At 40.9% G+C, this 18,039-nt stretch overlaps 1 protein-coding gene across 1 annotated transcript; it reads left to right on the top strand.

Moving 5' to 3' along the window:
• The first annotated feature begins 6,005 nt into the window (after nucleotides 1–6,005).
• LOC139665165 (thioredoxin domain-containing protein 5-like) lies at nucleotides 6,006–18,029 on the top strand. Its single transcript, XM_071544146.1, is given in 11 exon segments — nucleotides 6,006–6,234; nucleotides 8,284–8,353; nucleotides 8,355–8,437; nucleotides 9,239–9,344; nucleotides 9,699–9,795; nucleotides 10,707–10,822; nucleotides 13,024–13,110; nucleotides 13,342–13,482; nucleotides 15,039–15,121; nucleotides 15,951–16,080; nucleotides 17,685–18,029. Coding segments are annotated over 11 exon segments (1,221 nt in total). The 5' UTR covers nucleotides 6,006–6,049; the 3' UTR covers nucleotides 17,808–18,029.
• The last annotated feature ends 10 nt before the right edge of the window (nucleotides 18,030–18,039 follow it).

The raw sequence follows: 18,039 nt of genomic DNA, 5'->3' as shown, positions 1-18,039 counted from the left end.
GTAACTACACAGGCCTTGTGGAAAATGATGGTAATTCCAATAGATACCTCAGGAGACCTGGCGCGGCTTTAGTCATCTGTCCGGATCCAGCAGAGAGAGGTAGAACATAAAAACACTTGGGATACAGCGGGGTTGTCATGGCAATCTACCTCCGCCACAACCATCTCTCATATCCCTCCTCCCTCTCTCTCTCACCCTCTTTGTCTCCCCTTTCTCTCTCCCTCTATCTCTTTCTCACTCCCTTATTTCCTTATTTTTCCTTAAAGATTACAATTATTTATCTCTCTCCACCTCTCACGTGTGCACTCTCTCTCCCTCATCCCCTTTCTTTCTTTCTTTTTCTCTCCATTCCTCATCTATAAATGTCTCCTTCCTTCAACTCAATTCAATGCAAAAGGTGCTTTATTGGCATTGGTAAAATGCATTAAAATTGCATGAGGAAGAGAATATACATTCATACAGTATATAACCTATCTAACTAAGAATACAGACATGAACAGATAATAATGCAAAAAAAGTCTGCACAACTCATAGTAAACTTTAATTCACAATTCACTGAGAGAGACATAAATTGACTCAATCATCGTTTTGGCAAGCTGTTATGAATTTTGCTGCTATGATTCTCTCCTCTCTTTCTTCCTCTCCCTCCCTCCTCTCTCACACTCCCTTATTCCCTCTCTCTCTCTCTCTCTCTCTCTCTCTCTCTCTCTCTCTCTCTCTCGCTCTCTCTCGCTCTTTCAGCCGCCCAGATGAAAAGACGTGGCGGTTTCCCAGCGTTTAATGTTTTTTTCTGGGAGTGTTCCGATCATGTGGGAGAGCCCTTTTCCCCGCTGCCTTTTCCCAAGACAGGTGCCTGTTGTAGCAGCTCTGGTAGGCCGTCTGCAAATGACATTGGTTCCCCTCCGTTGGTCACATCCGTGTCCCGGATATGATACTGTGATGAGTCTCTGTGTTCCTAGCGGACATGTGTCTGGCTTTGGTTTGCATTACGCTCAATTGTGGGAAGACGGCACTCGGGTTGTAGCTGAAAGCATTTTTACAGAGAAAAGCGGCGTCCAACATGGTCATTTCCATATGTTCACATGACAGAATTAGAGATGGTCAGAAATAGCCTCGGAAAGGTTCCAGAGAGCCCTCTTAAAGGTTTCGGCGGGGCGTACCTTGGCAGTCTCAAGATGCGGAGTCCAAATTGAAACGGATACTGTTTGTGAGATGCGGTCCGCAGCTGTTAGGGAGGTGAATGGGCATTTGCTTCAGCCGTTTATTTTGTTTTGAGGGTGATCAAATTAAAAATGCTTTAAGTTGAACATGTTCACCAGTGACCATGGACTGAGAGAGTAGATACGTCCACCATGGGCAACATTTTATCAGGAAAAGTGGTAAAAAAAACAACAAAAAAACGATTGCCTCACACTGAATTAGAGCTTGTTTCTGAATACTTTATTATGCTATCCAGTGCAAAAAAAAATGTTTTTTTGCCAGACGAAGACCTTAGAGTCAAAATGCCTTAATGCCCTAACACACCTGTACTACTCTTTTTTTCAAGATTTTATCTTATCATTACCAAACAGACATGGGTTCAAATAGTACTTGGTAATAATACACAGTTTTTGTTTTAACCTGCTTGGGTTACCAGATCTGTAGAGTTTGCTGTAATGACAATACAATGAGCCCAGAGAGTCTAGAGGACTCTAGAGGTCTAGAGAGTCTATCATAGGAAAGTATTTGACAGTCTTCTCTATGGCCTTGACATTACTTGAAGTGTCCTTTGACAACTGCTAAGAATCATTTGCAAATACTATTTGACCCCAGTCTGCTACAAAAACAATGTATTTTCTTCTGAGTAGTAACATTTCTTCACTCAGGAAATGTACTTTTAGGGTAGACCATAGAGGCACCTCATAAAGAAAGCCTTAGCGCCTTGCCTTGAGTTATTGCTCACTCTCCAAACTTAGTGGGCTAGAACAATATCTAAGTATAGCATGAACCTTCCCTCTGAACACACACACACACACACCGCTCCTCTCTCTCATTCACTGTCTCTCTGTTCTCACTCTCACTCTGTATACCACCTGCCGACTCATGCACTCTCCGCCACTGGCTTCAGGCAATTAAGAAAATAAACAGAATGTCCTCAGGTCCCCAGGGTCCATTAATCTTTCTTTTTTCCTATTACACCATACTATAGCTGGCCTGGCAAGGTGCCTGGCCATCAACAATGGGTAACCAGTAGACACCCACAACTATGTGGCCTCCACTTCATGAGGCGAATGTAAAATGTGTCAGCTGCAATTTAGTCATATTTACCACAGCTATATGACATGTTGAGATTAAATAGTGATGTGTGGTTATTGGCTCGCCATGGTAACAATAGAGCCCCCTGGGGAGAGTCGGGTCCGTGCGTAGATGTTATTTATCATGTGTGAAAGTCAAGGAAAATAATCTCATATATCATTTTTCACCTCCAATTAACTATAAAGGCATTTTTGTTTCCCCGAGCAAGACGCGGCGGGAATGCGATAGGGTGGCGAGCAGCTTTGGGTCGCGAGTGCACGTCAAGGCCGTTTTTTGATATGATAGCTCAAATAAACACTAGTGGGTGGGAGTCCTGGCGCTGCCGACACCTTCAGCCAAAGAGTGAAAATGTCAGCACAGCGGACTGACTCAGCGCTGGAGTTCCATCAGATCTGTCACGACCAAAAAATAGCTTTGATGTGAAATTAAAAAGTTCAAGGAGTCGTCACTCAATGCGTACATTCAGTCAGTGGCAAATCATGCTATATGTTAGAGCAGAGGGTGTTGAACTTTCTCAGCCCAAGGCCAACATGAGAACATTAGTTTCTTGTCCTGGGGCCCAGGCACATGGAAACATATTGCTATATTTCTCATGTGCAGACCCACATGAGGGGGTTTGGTCCCATCCCACAATTCAAGGAACATTCAGGCGTTAAATTCATTAACCATTGCACAGTTCCATCAGTTTCTCGTTATATCACAAGGTTTAACTCAATACCAATAAAGATGCTATGCGCCTGTGGCATGTGTACGCTGACTCCTTGGATTTGTTGTTTTTTTCCAGTTTGCTCTCCACAAGCGAGGTCACGGCAAAAGCTTAGGCAGTTCACAAAGTTGTTCAAACAGAAAGGATGTTCGGGTTTTGACAGCCAAAGGTTGAACATCGTCCCTCCTCAACCTTGAGGTCAATGTAGCATCATCTATCTCTGTGAGGAGAGTCTCTTACAAGTATATTGCTTCTCCATTGTGTGTGTGTGTGTGTGTGTGTGTGTGTGTGTGTGTGTGTGTGTGTGCGTGCATGCGTAGCAGAGGAATTTTAATGGTCGTCCAGGGAACGGCGGGGCAAAGTCAATCCCCTGACACAGGTCGTCTCAAAAGTACTGAAACACACACACACACACACACAGTCCAACCAAATCCAGTGCACTTCATAAACGCCTCAGCCTGTAATGTACATATCCAACTTCAGACACTGTCAGTGTATGGTAGGATCATTTTCACCCACTTTTAGCATATAGACATTCAAGGAGACTTGTTTGATGAAAGAGCTGCTGAGCTGCTGCAGTCTGGAATATCAGTATATACAGTGCCACAGTGCCGCTCTGGGCGACACCTCTGTCTGTTTCCATGCTGTAACCTCTTCCTTTCCTCTTCCCACTCTTCCTGTTGTCTGGATGAAAGGAAAAAGGGGGAATGATCGAAAGAGAAATGCATATAAAGGTTGCCATTTGGATTCATGTCCATTGTATATAGAACAACTGTAGAGATGTATTGAATAGAATCAGGCTAAAACGGCACTGAATCAATCAATTACTCAGGTGTGTTGAAGAGACTTAGATCATGACTGTATAAAAAGTGAATACAAAAAGATAATACAAATATTAAGTTTCTATCTGGATGCTGGTTAAGTACTGTGCTGGTTAAGGAGAGGAGAGGAGAGGAGAGGAGAGGACTTGCCAAAGAGTTGTCAGTCCTGTGAGCCAGCAGGTACTAGCTACTTGGGGAATGGACACACACAAACACACTGTGGGAATGGATGCATGATTTATACAGAGTGTTGCCATTACGCCAGGCTACAGCCCCCACGAGAGTCACTATTTATCCAATGTAATAAATTGGATTAATTATAATTTCCCAAAATGTTCTCATTCTCAAGCATCATTTCCAGCAGTGATGAGGAGGCAGAGGTAACTCTGACTCATATCTGACCATCGGTGTAGAAACCAACAGTCCATCTGTCACTCAAACCAGCAATGATGTGACATCTGAGCTGTGGTCCCGCATTAAGCAAAACACCAACACTGTATTCTCTCAACCTTGGGTCCCTTTTCACAATATTTCATGTTTTTTCATGGATGTATTAATAGATTTATGCTGCACAGCACTCTGAGGGGGGCAGGTTTGTTCCAGAAAGGTGTGAAGGAAACTTGCACTGCCTGCCAAAGAGGCGCAGTTGACCAGAACTTGATGAGGACCATTTATAAGCAACCAATTTGTTTTTTCTTAACCCTACTAGAGGTTGAAAGAACTGTCTCCTAAATTATATCCCATAACAGTTCTCTCACTGAGCTTCCTAGTATGACTTCACTTGGTTTTCCTTCAACATTTGATGGGATATTTCACACAAGAAATGTTGTTCAAATTCACATTTATCACCTAAAAAATTGTTCTAGCCTGTACATTTTTCATCTACCTGTCTGTAAAATGGTCATTGAGTTAATGGGTGACCTAAAATCTTGAAATTTAACAACCTTGGGTGTCCATCCTGAATTTAGGGCAACTTTCTCTTGTAAGCCTAGTGTGTTTCAAGAAAGCTACTAAGGAAAGGGGAATAAATCAGCAAATTTCACCATTTAACTAGTAGATAGGTCTCTGCCATGCCTCATGATCTGTATCTCTGAAGACTGGACTTTTGTAACTCTGCAGTTATGTCTTTGACTTCTTAACCCCTTTATGAGCCCGAGCGCAACCTTAGATTCCTGCACCTAAATCTAAACTTGCCCTCCCTCAGGCGTGCAGGCTGGCTGAATCAGTGTCATAAAACCTGGGCCCCGCACCACTGTACGCCTCCCCCTTCCCCTTATGGCTGTCTTTGTTCTTGCCAATGTCCTCTTCTTTTCTTGTGTAACCTTGTCTCGGTGTCTTGATTGAGAAGCACTTCTATGCCACAAGTGCTATGAAAATAAATGTATTACGATTAAAGATATTATATGTATCAATGCATCATATAAGGCTCACAGGTGGGTATATCTTAATGGCTTGACAAAGGTAAACTTGTATTGTCTTTGTATAGCTTCAAATATACTGCCATTTGATAGGCTTACAGCAGTTCAGGTGTTGTCTCAGCTTCCAGTATCACAATACTTTGCTATATCTGCCTCTACTCCCTAAACAGGCAATTGCTTCAAGACTTGAAACTGATTTTATTTAGAGCCTACCTTTAGACACCAAATGGGATGCTGCAAACAATGAAACACTAAAATACATTTTAAATCCTACCAGGAAGTGACATAGTAGCCTACCTGCACAAAATGGGAAATGTCATAACTTATCAGCTTAATTAATATGCACATTGAATTTCTGAGCCTCCTATTATTTGCTTGCATTGTCATCAGGCCAGTTATTACTTCAGACATCTAACCAAACAGGTTTAAGTAATGACTGGGCTGACGATGATGTTTAGCAACGCATAGGTAATACTAGATAATTATGTATCTCCCATTATTTGGATGTATTGTTGTCAGCCAAGTCATTACTTCAGACATCTAACCAAACAGGCTCCCATACTTCTTTAAAGAGTGACGCTTGTTTAAGCCTGTCCGGTGCTGTTTGGATGTGTAGCAGCGAAGCGCTTGCCGGCTGCCACAGATCTCGACATCATCCGGATTGTATCTCCACCTGTAATCTGCATTTACATGCGTCCCATCCGGAGCCCACATTCCTTTGAACGCAGCCCTGCTGGAGGGGCGTGCAAGCTGCGAGTCGGTCTTCACACACCAGCCGGTAACTGTTCACACACCAGGAGGGATTCACCATGGCCTCAGCACTGAATTGCACACCTTTTATGTTGTGTTTTATTTATTGTTCGTTACTTATCAGTTGTGTATATTGCGACGACGATGCAGAAGAGGATGAGCATGCTAAACACACGTACACGGTGGAGATGTTCAACGATGCTGTGCCCACCGCACCCCACTTTGTCATGTTCTTCGCTCCATGGTAACGTTAAGTGAACAATTTTCAAGTTTTTGTAGACGACATTGAATTAATTGATTGCCAATAACTGCTGCCTTTCTTTAACAGCCCTCTTATGCACTGAAAATGGTAGACACTGTTTTTTTAAGTGGGATATGAGCTGACCGGCTAGTTAGCAAGCAAGCTAGTTAGCTAGCTAGCCCCTTTCCTTTGGTCAGCCGGTGCGGTTAGCTTAGCCTGCTAGCTAGCTTGCTAACTAGTTAGCCAGTTGTATAATGGTTTGAAACACTGAAAATATCCACAAGGCCTCGGGGAGCAAGCTTACTTTAGGGGAAAACTTTTTTAGCGAATGTTAAATGTTTATGAACTTTGAAGGATGAACTGTTTAAATTGCTTAACATTCATTTTGAGAACTCGTGCTTATTTAAAGTGCAGAGAGGATCCACCACTGTTGCACAGTTTGCAGACCTGTGCCTGTGCCCGCTTACGTGGCAAGCACTGATTGACTATGTCAGTGGTTCCCAAACTGGGGTCCAGGGACCCCCAGAGGTCCTTGAGGGGGTTCCAGGAATTCCCCAACAAAATTGGGATTAGTTCAGTTTCACCATTAATTCACAAGAAATTAGACGGTGAGAGAATGTATATGAAAGATTATTCTGATCAGAGGCTTAACTCCTCCCCCTGTTATCTCCTTACTTACAGTAGAGACAGAAAAAACACATCTCGGGGGTGTCCCTGGGACAAAACCTTTACAAAAGAGAGGTCTGTGGTGTCCTTGACATGGGAAAGTTTGAGAACCCCTGGACTATGTAACTGTAGAGATGCATGCACTGTCTGCCTTCTCTACACTTGCCCAGCATATCCCATTACAGCAACTAAGCACTTACCACCACCAGGTTTCAGCTCAAATTCCTGCATTTTGCATTTGTCAGTGACACTGTCTTTCCTTAACATGGAATCATCTTCCCCATTGTGTCTTTACTATGCCATAACACTATGGCTAGCTATAATCAGATTAAATATTAGATCCAATATTTTACATATAATTAAAACTCATGTGGCTTTGAGCGCCAATAATAACTACAGGGATGATATTGATATAAGTAGGTTGCATGGTCCTTTTTTTAGAAGAAGATTAGGCAAACATTTCAGCACTAGACCATCGTCCGCATCATGGTTTTCTGAAGAAGGGAATATTGCCTCAGCTATAACAATTTTAGCCTATACACGTTCATATGTCCCATCTCTTTCCCCTGGGCCCCATTGCATGCAAAGCTTCAACCCCTGTATCATCTTAATGGATTGATCTCTAGGGATAAGTGAACAACAGATGTTTGTGGTCAATTGGAAGGAGTTTGCAATCAAATGACAGCCCCACAACCAAGATCAGTGTTAATGTCTAAGTCTATTTGGGTAAAAGATGTATTCAGGCCTCCTGATGTAAAGTTTGTAGAAGTGTTTCTTTTTCTCATGTTTGTTGGAGTATGTCTGTACTGTTGCTCCAACCCCAAGAGGAATTATTTTGAAACTCTCATGTTACTAAATGCAGGATAGATGTAGGGTGAGGGGAAATCCTCCAGTGGTTACCACTGTACACCGTCTCCTCTCAGGATTCTCCGTCAGACTGGAAAGCGAGGCCAGTTGGTAAAATCAAAGGTGTCAGGAGGGTTGCTAAATATCTCATTGTTAACATACTGTTGCAAGCAAACAGTCACTCAGGCTCAAATGTGATGAATATCAGTGAAAATGAGGAACTTAAAAGCACAAATTCATCAGTGATTTAACAGCGTGAGTATAGGACGTGGTGTTTTACTGCTTCCACATGAAGAACTACAAACCTCAAATTTTTGCCATTGTGCTTTGTTAGCATAATTGACATTTGGGATTGTCTCACACATGTAGAAAATATTTCATGATCCGGGGACACTACAGATCACTGATAAAACATTGACAAGTGTCAAAAATAGGGTGACAATGTGTACAGTGGTTTCCTCAATTTATGGAAATTTGACGTTTTAGAGGTAAACCTTTTCTGTAGCACACTGACGATGTTTGTACTGTTGTTGTCTCCAGGTGTGGCCACTGCCAGAGGCTACAGCCAGCATGGAATGAACTGGCAGACAAATACAACATCATGGACAAGCCCCCCGGTGTATGTGGTGAAGGTAGACTGCGTCCAGGACACCAAGTTCTGCTCCAATGTCCACGGGGTCAGGGGCTACCCCACGTAAGTAGACACTTCAATACTCAGCAGGGCTAATGCTCACCCCGGTTAATTTTCTTCCCTCTAGCATTCATTTATTAATTCTCTCACTTGTTCAGTCTAGCACTCACTCACTCACTCATTGTTATGCTGCAAGGCCAAAAGCAATCCTTTGCATCCACTTGATGTCAGGATTCCCCAGTGCAGCCATTCTATTAACTGTTTGGTTTCATTCAGTTGTGGATGCAAAATGGCGCGCATGAGTTGAATTCATACCTTTTTTCATTTTTTAGGTCAGCTAACAGAACAGAACACTTAATGGAAACTGGTCTACGCAGTGCACCACATTTTTCCTGTTAACTGATCATTGATTTTCAGATAGCAGTAGCTTTTTAGGCTAAAAATGACTCAGAACTCATACACCATAGAAGCAGACAGTCTCCTTTGTCACTGATTGACAGATAAGTGACATATATTTAGTTGAATCTTCAACCAGTATCTTAACTACATCCTCGTAAACCTTTGCCACTGACTGTATGCCTGCAGAATCAGCAGTCAGTGGATAATGTTTGAGTGAAATACTATTTTTACAGCTATAAACATTACTAAACAAGTCCCAGAGTCTGTAATGATGATTGAATGGACTAGTTTCTGTTGAGTATGATTGTAATATAATTGAGTGGGTCAATTTAGAGGATTGTGTGCGCATGCATGGGTCATTGACTTTGAGTACACTTTCATGCGTGGGTTTAGACTTGAATCTTGACTCTACCGTGCCAGAATTCTCCACAAATATACTGTGTGTGTGTGTGTGTGTGTGTGTAGGCTGAAGCTGTTCAAGCCAGAGCAGGAGGCAGTGAAGTACCAGGGGCCCAGGGATCTGCAGTCTCTGGAAACCTGGATGCTCAAGACGCTCCAGGAGGAGCCTTCGGTAAGTGTTGTGCATGCAAAAAGTTTGATCAAAATGCATTTTTTGACTCAATACTCCTACCCCCAGTTATGTAATAGACCACATAAATAATCTATGATAAACAAAAAAAATGTGTGTGTGTCCAGGAATATCCAGGAGTAAGTTATCAAGCCTGCAAACCAAACCAATCCAACCCAAAGCCCCCAACTCATAGGTGTGCGTGTGTTTGTGTGTGTGTCCATCTGCCCAGAAACAGCTACCAGTCCTCCAGTGTGCACACTTATCTCAACACACTGGTTGACTGATATGTACTGGTGTTATTCTTGTATGGTGGTGTTGATAGACGTTATATTGTTGTTGTTGTGTGTCCTCCAGGAACCAGAGACTGAGCTGGAGCCTCCCAAAGCCCCCGAGCCCAAACAGGGCATGTATGAGCTCACTGCACCCAACTTTAAGACACACATTGCCAAAGGTAAAGAAATAGTAGAAAACACTGCTTATAATGCTTTGAGAGAGTGCTGTTGAGCCTCCTAGCTTAGGCAGATAAATGGGTAACTCATGCTGTGTATTTGCGCAGGTGCATCTTGCCTTGACACATATTTTTTTTCTATTTTGTCTTCATTTTAAATTTTCTGTTTTCAACCATACTGAGTTCTGGATACCTCGTTAGAGAATGGAAACACCTCATTGCCTTGTTTTACATGAGTGACATACACAACATTTCATTTCAACGCTCGTACCTGAGCCACAATACACAACGTCAGTCAGCGCAAACCCACTCTATAACATTTGTCTCCTGTCACCTCACGTTTCTGGATTTTCAGACGACGACTGCAAAAATAAACGTTGGTCACGATAATTGTCTCGTTGAAATTATGGCCCTTAAGCCCTGCTGAAGTTGAATGTTTTGGTTTAGAGGAAAAATAAATGGTTTCTTGTTTGGAGACGAAAAAAGGCAGGATATGACATAGGCATTTTTAAAGCAGTGTTTATAGGTCCCACCTTCAAACCCTGGCAACAGTGCTGCAATAAATGTTGCGTAATTGGTTGCATATAACCTCCGTATAAGAGGTGTATATTTTCGTTCAAGCTATGTTGTGTTTGCAGTGGAATCAACTTTTTATTTTGCTCCATCAAATCAAAAACCTGAACCCATAAACCTCTTCAGCCTCACTTTAGTGCAGCATTGTGCACTTGTGTGTAATTATGCTATCTATGTAATAATTGGTATACATTGCAGTACATTTAACTGTCTCTCCATACTGTATCTATGTATAATTATGTGTTCTTTTTTGCCTCCATATGTATTTAAGTCTCTTGCTAGCTATTTCTGTGTCTGCTGTCTTTTTTTCTAACGTCCTCCTCTTCCTCCTCTTACCTCAGGTGCCCATTTCATCAAGTTCTTTGCCCCTTGGTGCGGCCACTGCAAAGCCATGGCTCCGACCTGGGAGCAGCTGGCCACCACCTTTGAGCACTCTGATGACGTCAAGATAGGAAAGGTGGGTCTTTAGCTAGCTAAAAACGCTCTCAAAACAGATTGTAAAAACTGCAGTATCAGCCCTAATCCATGTGAGAGGGTTGTGAATTGTGACCAAAAAGTCTTGTCTTTTGGTAGATAAAGATTTTTATATTTCCAATAGTACACATCAAAGATTTTTCCTCACATGTTGACATGAGAAGTCGAAGGTAGAGTAGACTGAGTAGTTCTTTCTGAATATGAGAAAAGGTTTGTGGGAGTTGTGTGAAAATTCACATAGTTAAGTGTATCTTAAAACCTCTGTGACGCTGTCAGTATGAAAGGTGTTGAAGTGCTTGTTGGCTTTTCATAATTTCCGTTTTTAATAACAGATTAATTAAGTTATGTGATATTATACAAATACATCAAAGAGGCTATTAAACAAAAATGAAATACTCAACAGAAACGATATGCTTTGAATCGCCACAGAGACATTATTTAAATTATCTGTAGAAAGCTTACAGCCAACTGTTACTGCATTTAATGCAACAGGCGTACAGCATGTTCTTGGGTTTAATGTTAATGTATGCATTTGTCCTGGCCTACTTGCCCTGGAGCAAAAACTAATAACAACCTCAGATTTAAGAGTGATGATTCTTATCATAGTTTTTGTCCTCTGATCAAGACAGCTGTCAGATTTAATGACACACTGTTCAGGTGCACATCATTGTACACCACAACAGATGCACAGTAGCTTACATGACGGGTTTCACTGCATGTCAGAAAGTTATTAAACATTCTTTTATTTTTTCCACTCCCTGCTCCCTCTCCAAAAGGTCACCACTCTAGTTGCAGCAATTGCCGACACCACCCATTTTGTTTTGTCTCCTCTTTCACGCCAGCACCTGAAGACTTTTTTTTTAATATCATAACTCGGTGTTCCCCTCTCCTGGGGCACATCACTCTATTTCACCACACCCATCCATTTTATACAGAGATCATTAGTGGGAAAAATATAGGCCTAATAAAGACATAAAGTATATAAGATTAAAATAAATTAGATAACAGTAAATAATGTAAAAACAGCCTAATAAACTTTAAACTCTTCAGGTGGATACTACGATCGTCTTAGCCTTAAGATGCTTTTGGGAAATGAGGCCCTGATCTGTAGAAAATCAGTTTCTCAAGTGTTGTACTGACTCACCTGAATTTGCCTCTTCATGGCCATGTTGCTGTCGCTATGGCAAAAAATAGAGGTCATAAGAAGAAATTTCAAATTCAGTAAGATCTGCATGCTGTTTCAGAGAAAAGGAGCTCAAGGACATTAAATCTAACAAATAACAGACATGTCAACTGCAATGTCCTTTAGGATGTTCACAGCAGAAAAGGGATTCAGAAATGTCTACCCATGTCATGATTGTACTATATTCGCAAATCATGTATTTTTTTTAATTATTCATGATAATTTTCCAGCTACACGAGTAAATCTGATATTAAAATGTAAACACTTAAAAAGGGTAAAAGCGTAAAAGGGTTCACTCTGTGTGTGGTCTTCTCATTTGCAAATATATATTGTAAAATATTGTGGCATGGGTAAAATCAATAGAACCGCAAAAGTCTTTGTCACAATAATGGCTTTTTGTGGTTTTCCCTTTTTTCTTTACCCATGCACAATATGTGTTGGCTTTCAGAAAATCTGAATCCTATTTCCAGAAAGCATCCTTCTGATACCAAACAGTTTATTATTCTTACAGAGCTGAAGCTGTGCTCCATCTGCTCTCATTTCAATTTAACTTCCTCTGTGGTTAAAAAAAAAAAAAAACCTGCTTGGCCATCCTGTTATCTGACAGAACAGGATACTGATCATATGACAAGATACCTGTTTGCATATTGGGTTATATAAAAGACGGAACACCTCGCTAAGCAAATTTGCATGATCAGTGTTTGAATGTAGTTTAATCACACACACTGTTTGAAAGGACAGTTAGCCCTGAAGAACTTTGTGAACTAAACTTTGTGAAAAGCAAGTGTGAGTCTCACTAACTTGATGTTCCATCTCAAACAGTACAGCATGATGAAGCCAATGCAAAGGAGCTTCTCTATTCTCTGTTTCGGTAACTTAATAGGAAGTGCAACTCAGAACTTGATACAAACCAGTTTCAGTTAATGATCCTCTGACAACAGGTTTTGCCTGATTTGCTGTGAAGTAACTTGCTTTTAACGTGCTTGTTTCTGATTGGCTAGGTGGACTGTACCCAGCACTATGAGGTGTGTTCTGAGAACGCTGTGCGGGGATATCCCACGCTGCTCTTCTTCTACAACGGAAAGAAGGTATGGAAAACACAATCGCCACAATCTACCTCAGTCCTGCCAGGTGCTACCATGGCGGCCATGTTGCTTCCCCTCTCTAGAACTGCTATTCCTTGGCTGCAAAACAAAGTCATCCAAAACATCACTATACTGAGATGCCCAAACTAAAAAAAATTATGCTGGCATATCATCACATTTTGTTTATTGTTTTCGCATCTTGTTTATTTGTTTTTGTTTTTTCTTTTCATGCAGATAGACCAGTACAGAGGGAAAAGAGACCTGGACTCATTCAAAGACTTTGTGGACAACCAGGTGAAGGCTGCTGCTGAGGAGCCTGCAGCTGAGGATCCAGCAGCAAATGAGATCCCCACTGATGAGCCAGCCAAAGAGGAGGTAGAGGTAGGTTTGTGTGTGTGTGTGTGTGTGTGTGTGTGTTTGTGCAAGAGAGAACAATATCACACACCCCGTATTCATTTCTAAAGCATATTCCTGTTTTCTTGCTTTCCCTCCATTTATTTCCTGCTTTTTAGTGTTGTCCTGATCACAATTGTGATGCATGTATCTGTGTCTTTCTGCGTAGTGCCAGTGTGTGTGCTCTTTCATTCATTTCATTCATTGAGACTTTATCTTCTTTATTTCAAGCATGCAATGCCAAATACTGCAAATACATCCCCTTTCAAGGAATTTTCAGTGAAGTGTTTTGAAGACAAAAGAAAGACAGTTAGGCTCTTTTGCGGTTAAGTGTCAACTTTGGGATCAAATGCAGAGGTGTGTGTGTGTGTGTGTTTGTGTCTGTGTGTATGCATTTGTATGGCATGTTTAAGCTAACAGCGTACATCTCCAGATAGCTACAATGCCTGTTGAGCAGATGTTTGTGCAGTCAGAAATGGACAAAACATATTTGAAAATAGATTCATATAATTCTTGCCAGACTTGAGATGTACATCACACTTGTAAAATATAATAGATTAAGTGCTTCTTGTAATTTATCAGTGTTCAACTACTATTCTGTGCAGGTCTGATGGAAGAGGTCTGCCTTGGTCTGATCTCACCAGACATTTAAACATTTGCCATTTGGTAGATGCTGTTATCCAACTGTGTTACAGTAACGTTATAGTACATACATTCTTACTATGGGTGGCATGTGAATCAAATCAGCATCTCAAATCAGTGTGAATCAAATCCTTATCCCAGACAGTATTGTGACACGCTGTACCCACTGAGCTATACATGAGCAGCTTTGAAAGTGGAGACATCACTGAACAAGCACTGAAGGCCCATCAGACTGAACTCAACACAGCAGATTGTCCCAACCACACAGTTTCTAAAAATAGAGGAACATCAATGTATTCATTTACTACACTTGTATATGAACTAGGAATCTGATCTGCCAAGTTGGTGCCAAAATGTCATTCCACATTGTTTTTTTATTCAGTTTCCACAAAATAACCATGTGGCAGCCATCTTTACCTGGGTGTAGTTACGGATCTGTGAGCTTAGCACCCACTCCACTGTGCAATACTCAACTAGCAATTATGGTTAGGCAAGCTATTTCCTGCTGCTGGATGCCAGAATTTCAGATGGGCAGTTCAGCGTGGACGATGACATCATCAAAACTCCCCATACAACAGAGAAGAGGTGTAGCAGTGGGAAGAAAGCCCATTTACGATATAATTTAAGGGCAATAGCAGTTTCAGGGAAGTTGTTTTTTTTTCAGGTTACTGCCTTTGTTTCCCTGATGATATCCCTGCACATCATATTTGATTTTTAGTGGTGTCACATTTTTGCACATACAAGAAAACAAATATGTTTTATTTAATGAAATGATGTTGGCATTAAAGGGACCAAAAATTTCAAGCCCAAGGGCTCTTAGTCAGGTCAGCATATTGAAGATCATCATAATTCTGCACAGTGTGATATCAAACTCTGTATTCCTCTTCTCCCTGCAGTCCAGTGTGTTGGTCCTGACAGAGAGCAACTTCGACGAGAAGGTAGCCAAGGGCCTGACCTTTATCAAATTCTTCGCTCCATGGTAAGATCATGATTTTTTTTTCAACCCATTACAGCAATTTAAGAAAGCAAAAACACATTTAATTCGATAGCTTGTAGCCTGTATTTGGAATAAAGACATGTTTTGCACAATGTCTCAGTGATCTCAAGGCTTGAAAATCCTTTATCTTGTCTCCTCCCCTCAATTTACATCTGCCTTCCCATGAGTGTGGGATTTAATAGTGGATTTAATAGCTGAAATCAATAAGGGTTGACAGCTTTCACATGGTTAGTCTGTTTCATGGAAAGATTCAGTGTTAGGATTCTGTGTGTGCTCAGTGTAATGTTGCATTTTGACAGCCTGCACCTATGTGGCTGCTTTTATCTTGGGCCATAGTTTGTCACCTCAAGGCAAACATTTGAGTAATGCCTTTATCAAACCATTAAGTGATATCTTGATAGTCAGTATAGCCTTGTCTCTTGTATCATTATCTTGAATAAACATTTTGATTATTTACATTAATTCCTAGGTCAGATCAAACATGCATGCAAATTAAATAACCTGTGCTGTAACCTGGCTTTATCTAAGACTGTTGATGAATTGGTTATACCATTTGAGGAAGCTAAATTAGTTACATCACTTGAAGAGGTAATATAAGTAATATTTGGTAATACCTATATTGTTTGTGTTTTTGGAAGAGCCTGTGATTTAACAACCTACATAGAGATAGGATCTTACCAAAAAAAACATTATGGCTGAAAGAGTTGCAACAAGATTACAAATTTATTTTAGTTAAAACCTGACATTTCATTCCTTCCAATCACTTGTCAGACAATACAGTCGTTATTCCCTGTGTCATCCTGCTTTCCAGGTGCGGTCACTGTAAGAACCTAGCTCCAACATGGGAGGACCTTTCCAAGAAGGAGTTTCCCGGCCTCACTGACGTCAAGATAGCCAAAGTGGACTGTACTGTGGAGCGCACGCTCTGCAACAGGTTCTCTGTAAGTATCTGGACTTGATCCACCACTAACACAAAGACAAACAATCTTAACTGACCATGCTGCACTCTCTGTCCCTCTCTCTCCCTCTCCCATAGCCTTCTGTCAGTTTCTCCATTTCCTCCAGATTAAGTGTGTCGTACAGGAATTAATAAACTGAGATGGTGGTTTTATCACATAGCAATAAAACAATACCACTGCCTCATACTTTAATTGGATTTTACAAACTCTAATTATAAAGATGTTTTAGCACTGTTGTGGCTAGAAGAATGTCACACACACACACACACACACACATCCATTCAGATTTTATCTAGAAGATTTTAAACATAAGCTTTAAAACATTTTTTGGAGTTTAATTGCAGTTATTGGAAGGAAAGTGTTCACATTACAAATTAGTCTTTGGCAAGACGCACTTCAATCACATTTGATTATCCTCAAGTTTTAAACTATAGCAGACCTGCTTCCAGGTATCAACTGTTTTTTTTCTGATTCCACCACCTTGCACTCCTCCCTAGTTTGGTGAGTTAATGACTAGTTTTATGATTGAAAGTCACAAGGATTTCATGCACAGCCTTGGTCTTGACTTGACGATCTTGGGCTGCCTCGTACGAGCTAAATTACACTGCGTGCACAATTATTAGGCAAGTTGTATTCCTGAGGATTAATTTTATTTTTGAACAAATACAGTGCTCTGTCAATCCAAAATGTTAATAAACCTCAAACCTGAGTATTTAACAAAGGAAAAGTGAGTTTTGGCTTTCTCAGGAGAATATCTATGTGTGCACAATTATTAGGCAACTATTAGTGTGCACAATTATTATGCAACTAAATGAAAAACTAAAAATTTCCCATCTCACGTGTTTATTTTCATTTATTAGAGTAAGAATAACAAATAAACAACTTGAAATTTACAAATAAACACTTCTGACATTTCAACAAATATTCAGTGACCAATATAGCCACCCTTCTTTTCAATAACTGTCATGAGCCTTCCATAATAAATGAAAATAAACAAGTGAGATGGGAAATTTTTAGTTTAGTTTAGTTTTGAGAAAGCCAAAACTCACTTTTCCTTTGTTAAATACTCAGGTTTGAGGTTTATTAACATTTTGGATTGACTGAGAACACTGTATTTGTTCAAAAATAAAATTAATCCTCAGGAATACAACTTGCCTAATAATTGTGCACGCAGTGTAGTCTACAACTTAATTTAGCCAAGCACTCAGTTTCACTATCCTCTCATATAGTCAGGTGATGAGAAACTCTGAAGTTTGTGTCTTTATCACTGAGTTAGTTCTTGAATTTTCCCTTACTATCTCATGTCATCTGCTATTTTGAAGTCTGATGGTAAATCATTAAGCCACTTGTTAGTAGCTGTTTACAGTAGAAGCTGTAAAGCTGCTAGATTGCTGCATCAGAGTTCAAGATCCACACTTAGGAGTGGAGTATCCTTATGAATAGAGTGATAATGAACTATTATAAAATTTACAGTTGTTTTAGTGTTCAGCACTCTTTACATTTGCATGTTAGATTGGAATGAAATGGCTTTAAAACAGAAAAAAACATGGAATAAGACCCTGCTGTTGTTTTCCCTCCTTCCTTAGGTGCGAGGTTATCCCACCTTGATCATGTTCAGGGCGGGCCAGCAGGGAGACGAGCACCACGGAGGGCGGGACCTGGAGAGCCTGCACTCCTTCGTGATGAAGCAGGCGAGAGACGAGCTGTAGGACGGTCCAATCAGCACTCACCTTCCACCACCCTGCCCCGCCCACACTGCATATCTGGCCAGTAGGACTCCTTTCTCTCCTGCAGTGGCCGACTCACTTCTCTCTCTCTCTCCACTTGGTTTCTCTTCAGAAAAGGAGTCAGTTGATGGGCAACTACTCCAATCTGTTCTTTCTCCAGTGTTCATGTCTTGAGAGCAAGGACAGTATGATTCAGTAGTGTGTTTGGGATGTG

This window comes from Centroberyx affinis, unplaced genomic scaffold, assembly GCF_046629955.1.
Source record: "Centroberyx affinis isolate AG114_WGS23_722 - 3 ecotype Tasmania unplaced genomic scaffold, CSIRO-AGI_Caff_v1 ptg004474l_1, whole genome shotgun sequence".
Lineage (NCBI taxonomy): Eukaryota > Metazoa > Chordata > Actinopteri > Beryciformes > Berycidae > Centroberyx > Centroberyx affinis.
Note: the sequence above shows the minus strand (reverse complement) of the source record. Positions and strands in the feature narration are given on the sequence as shown.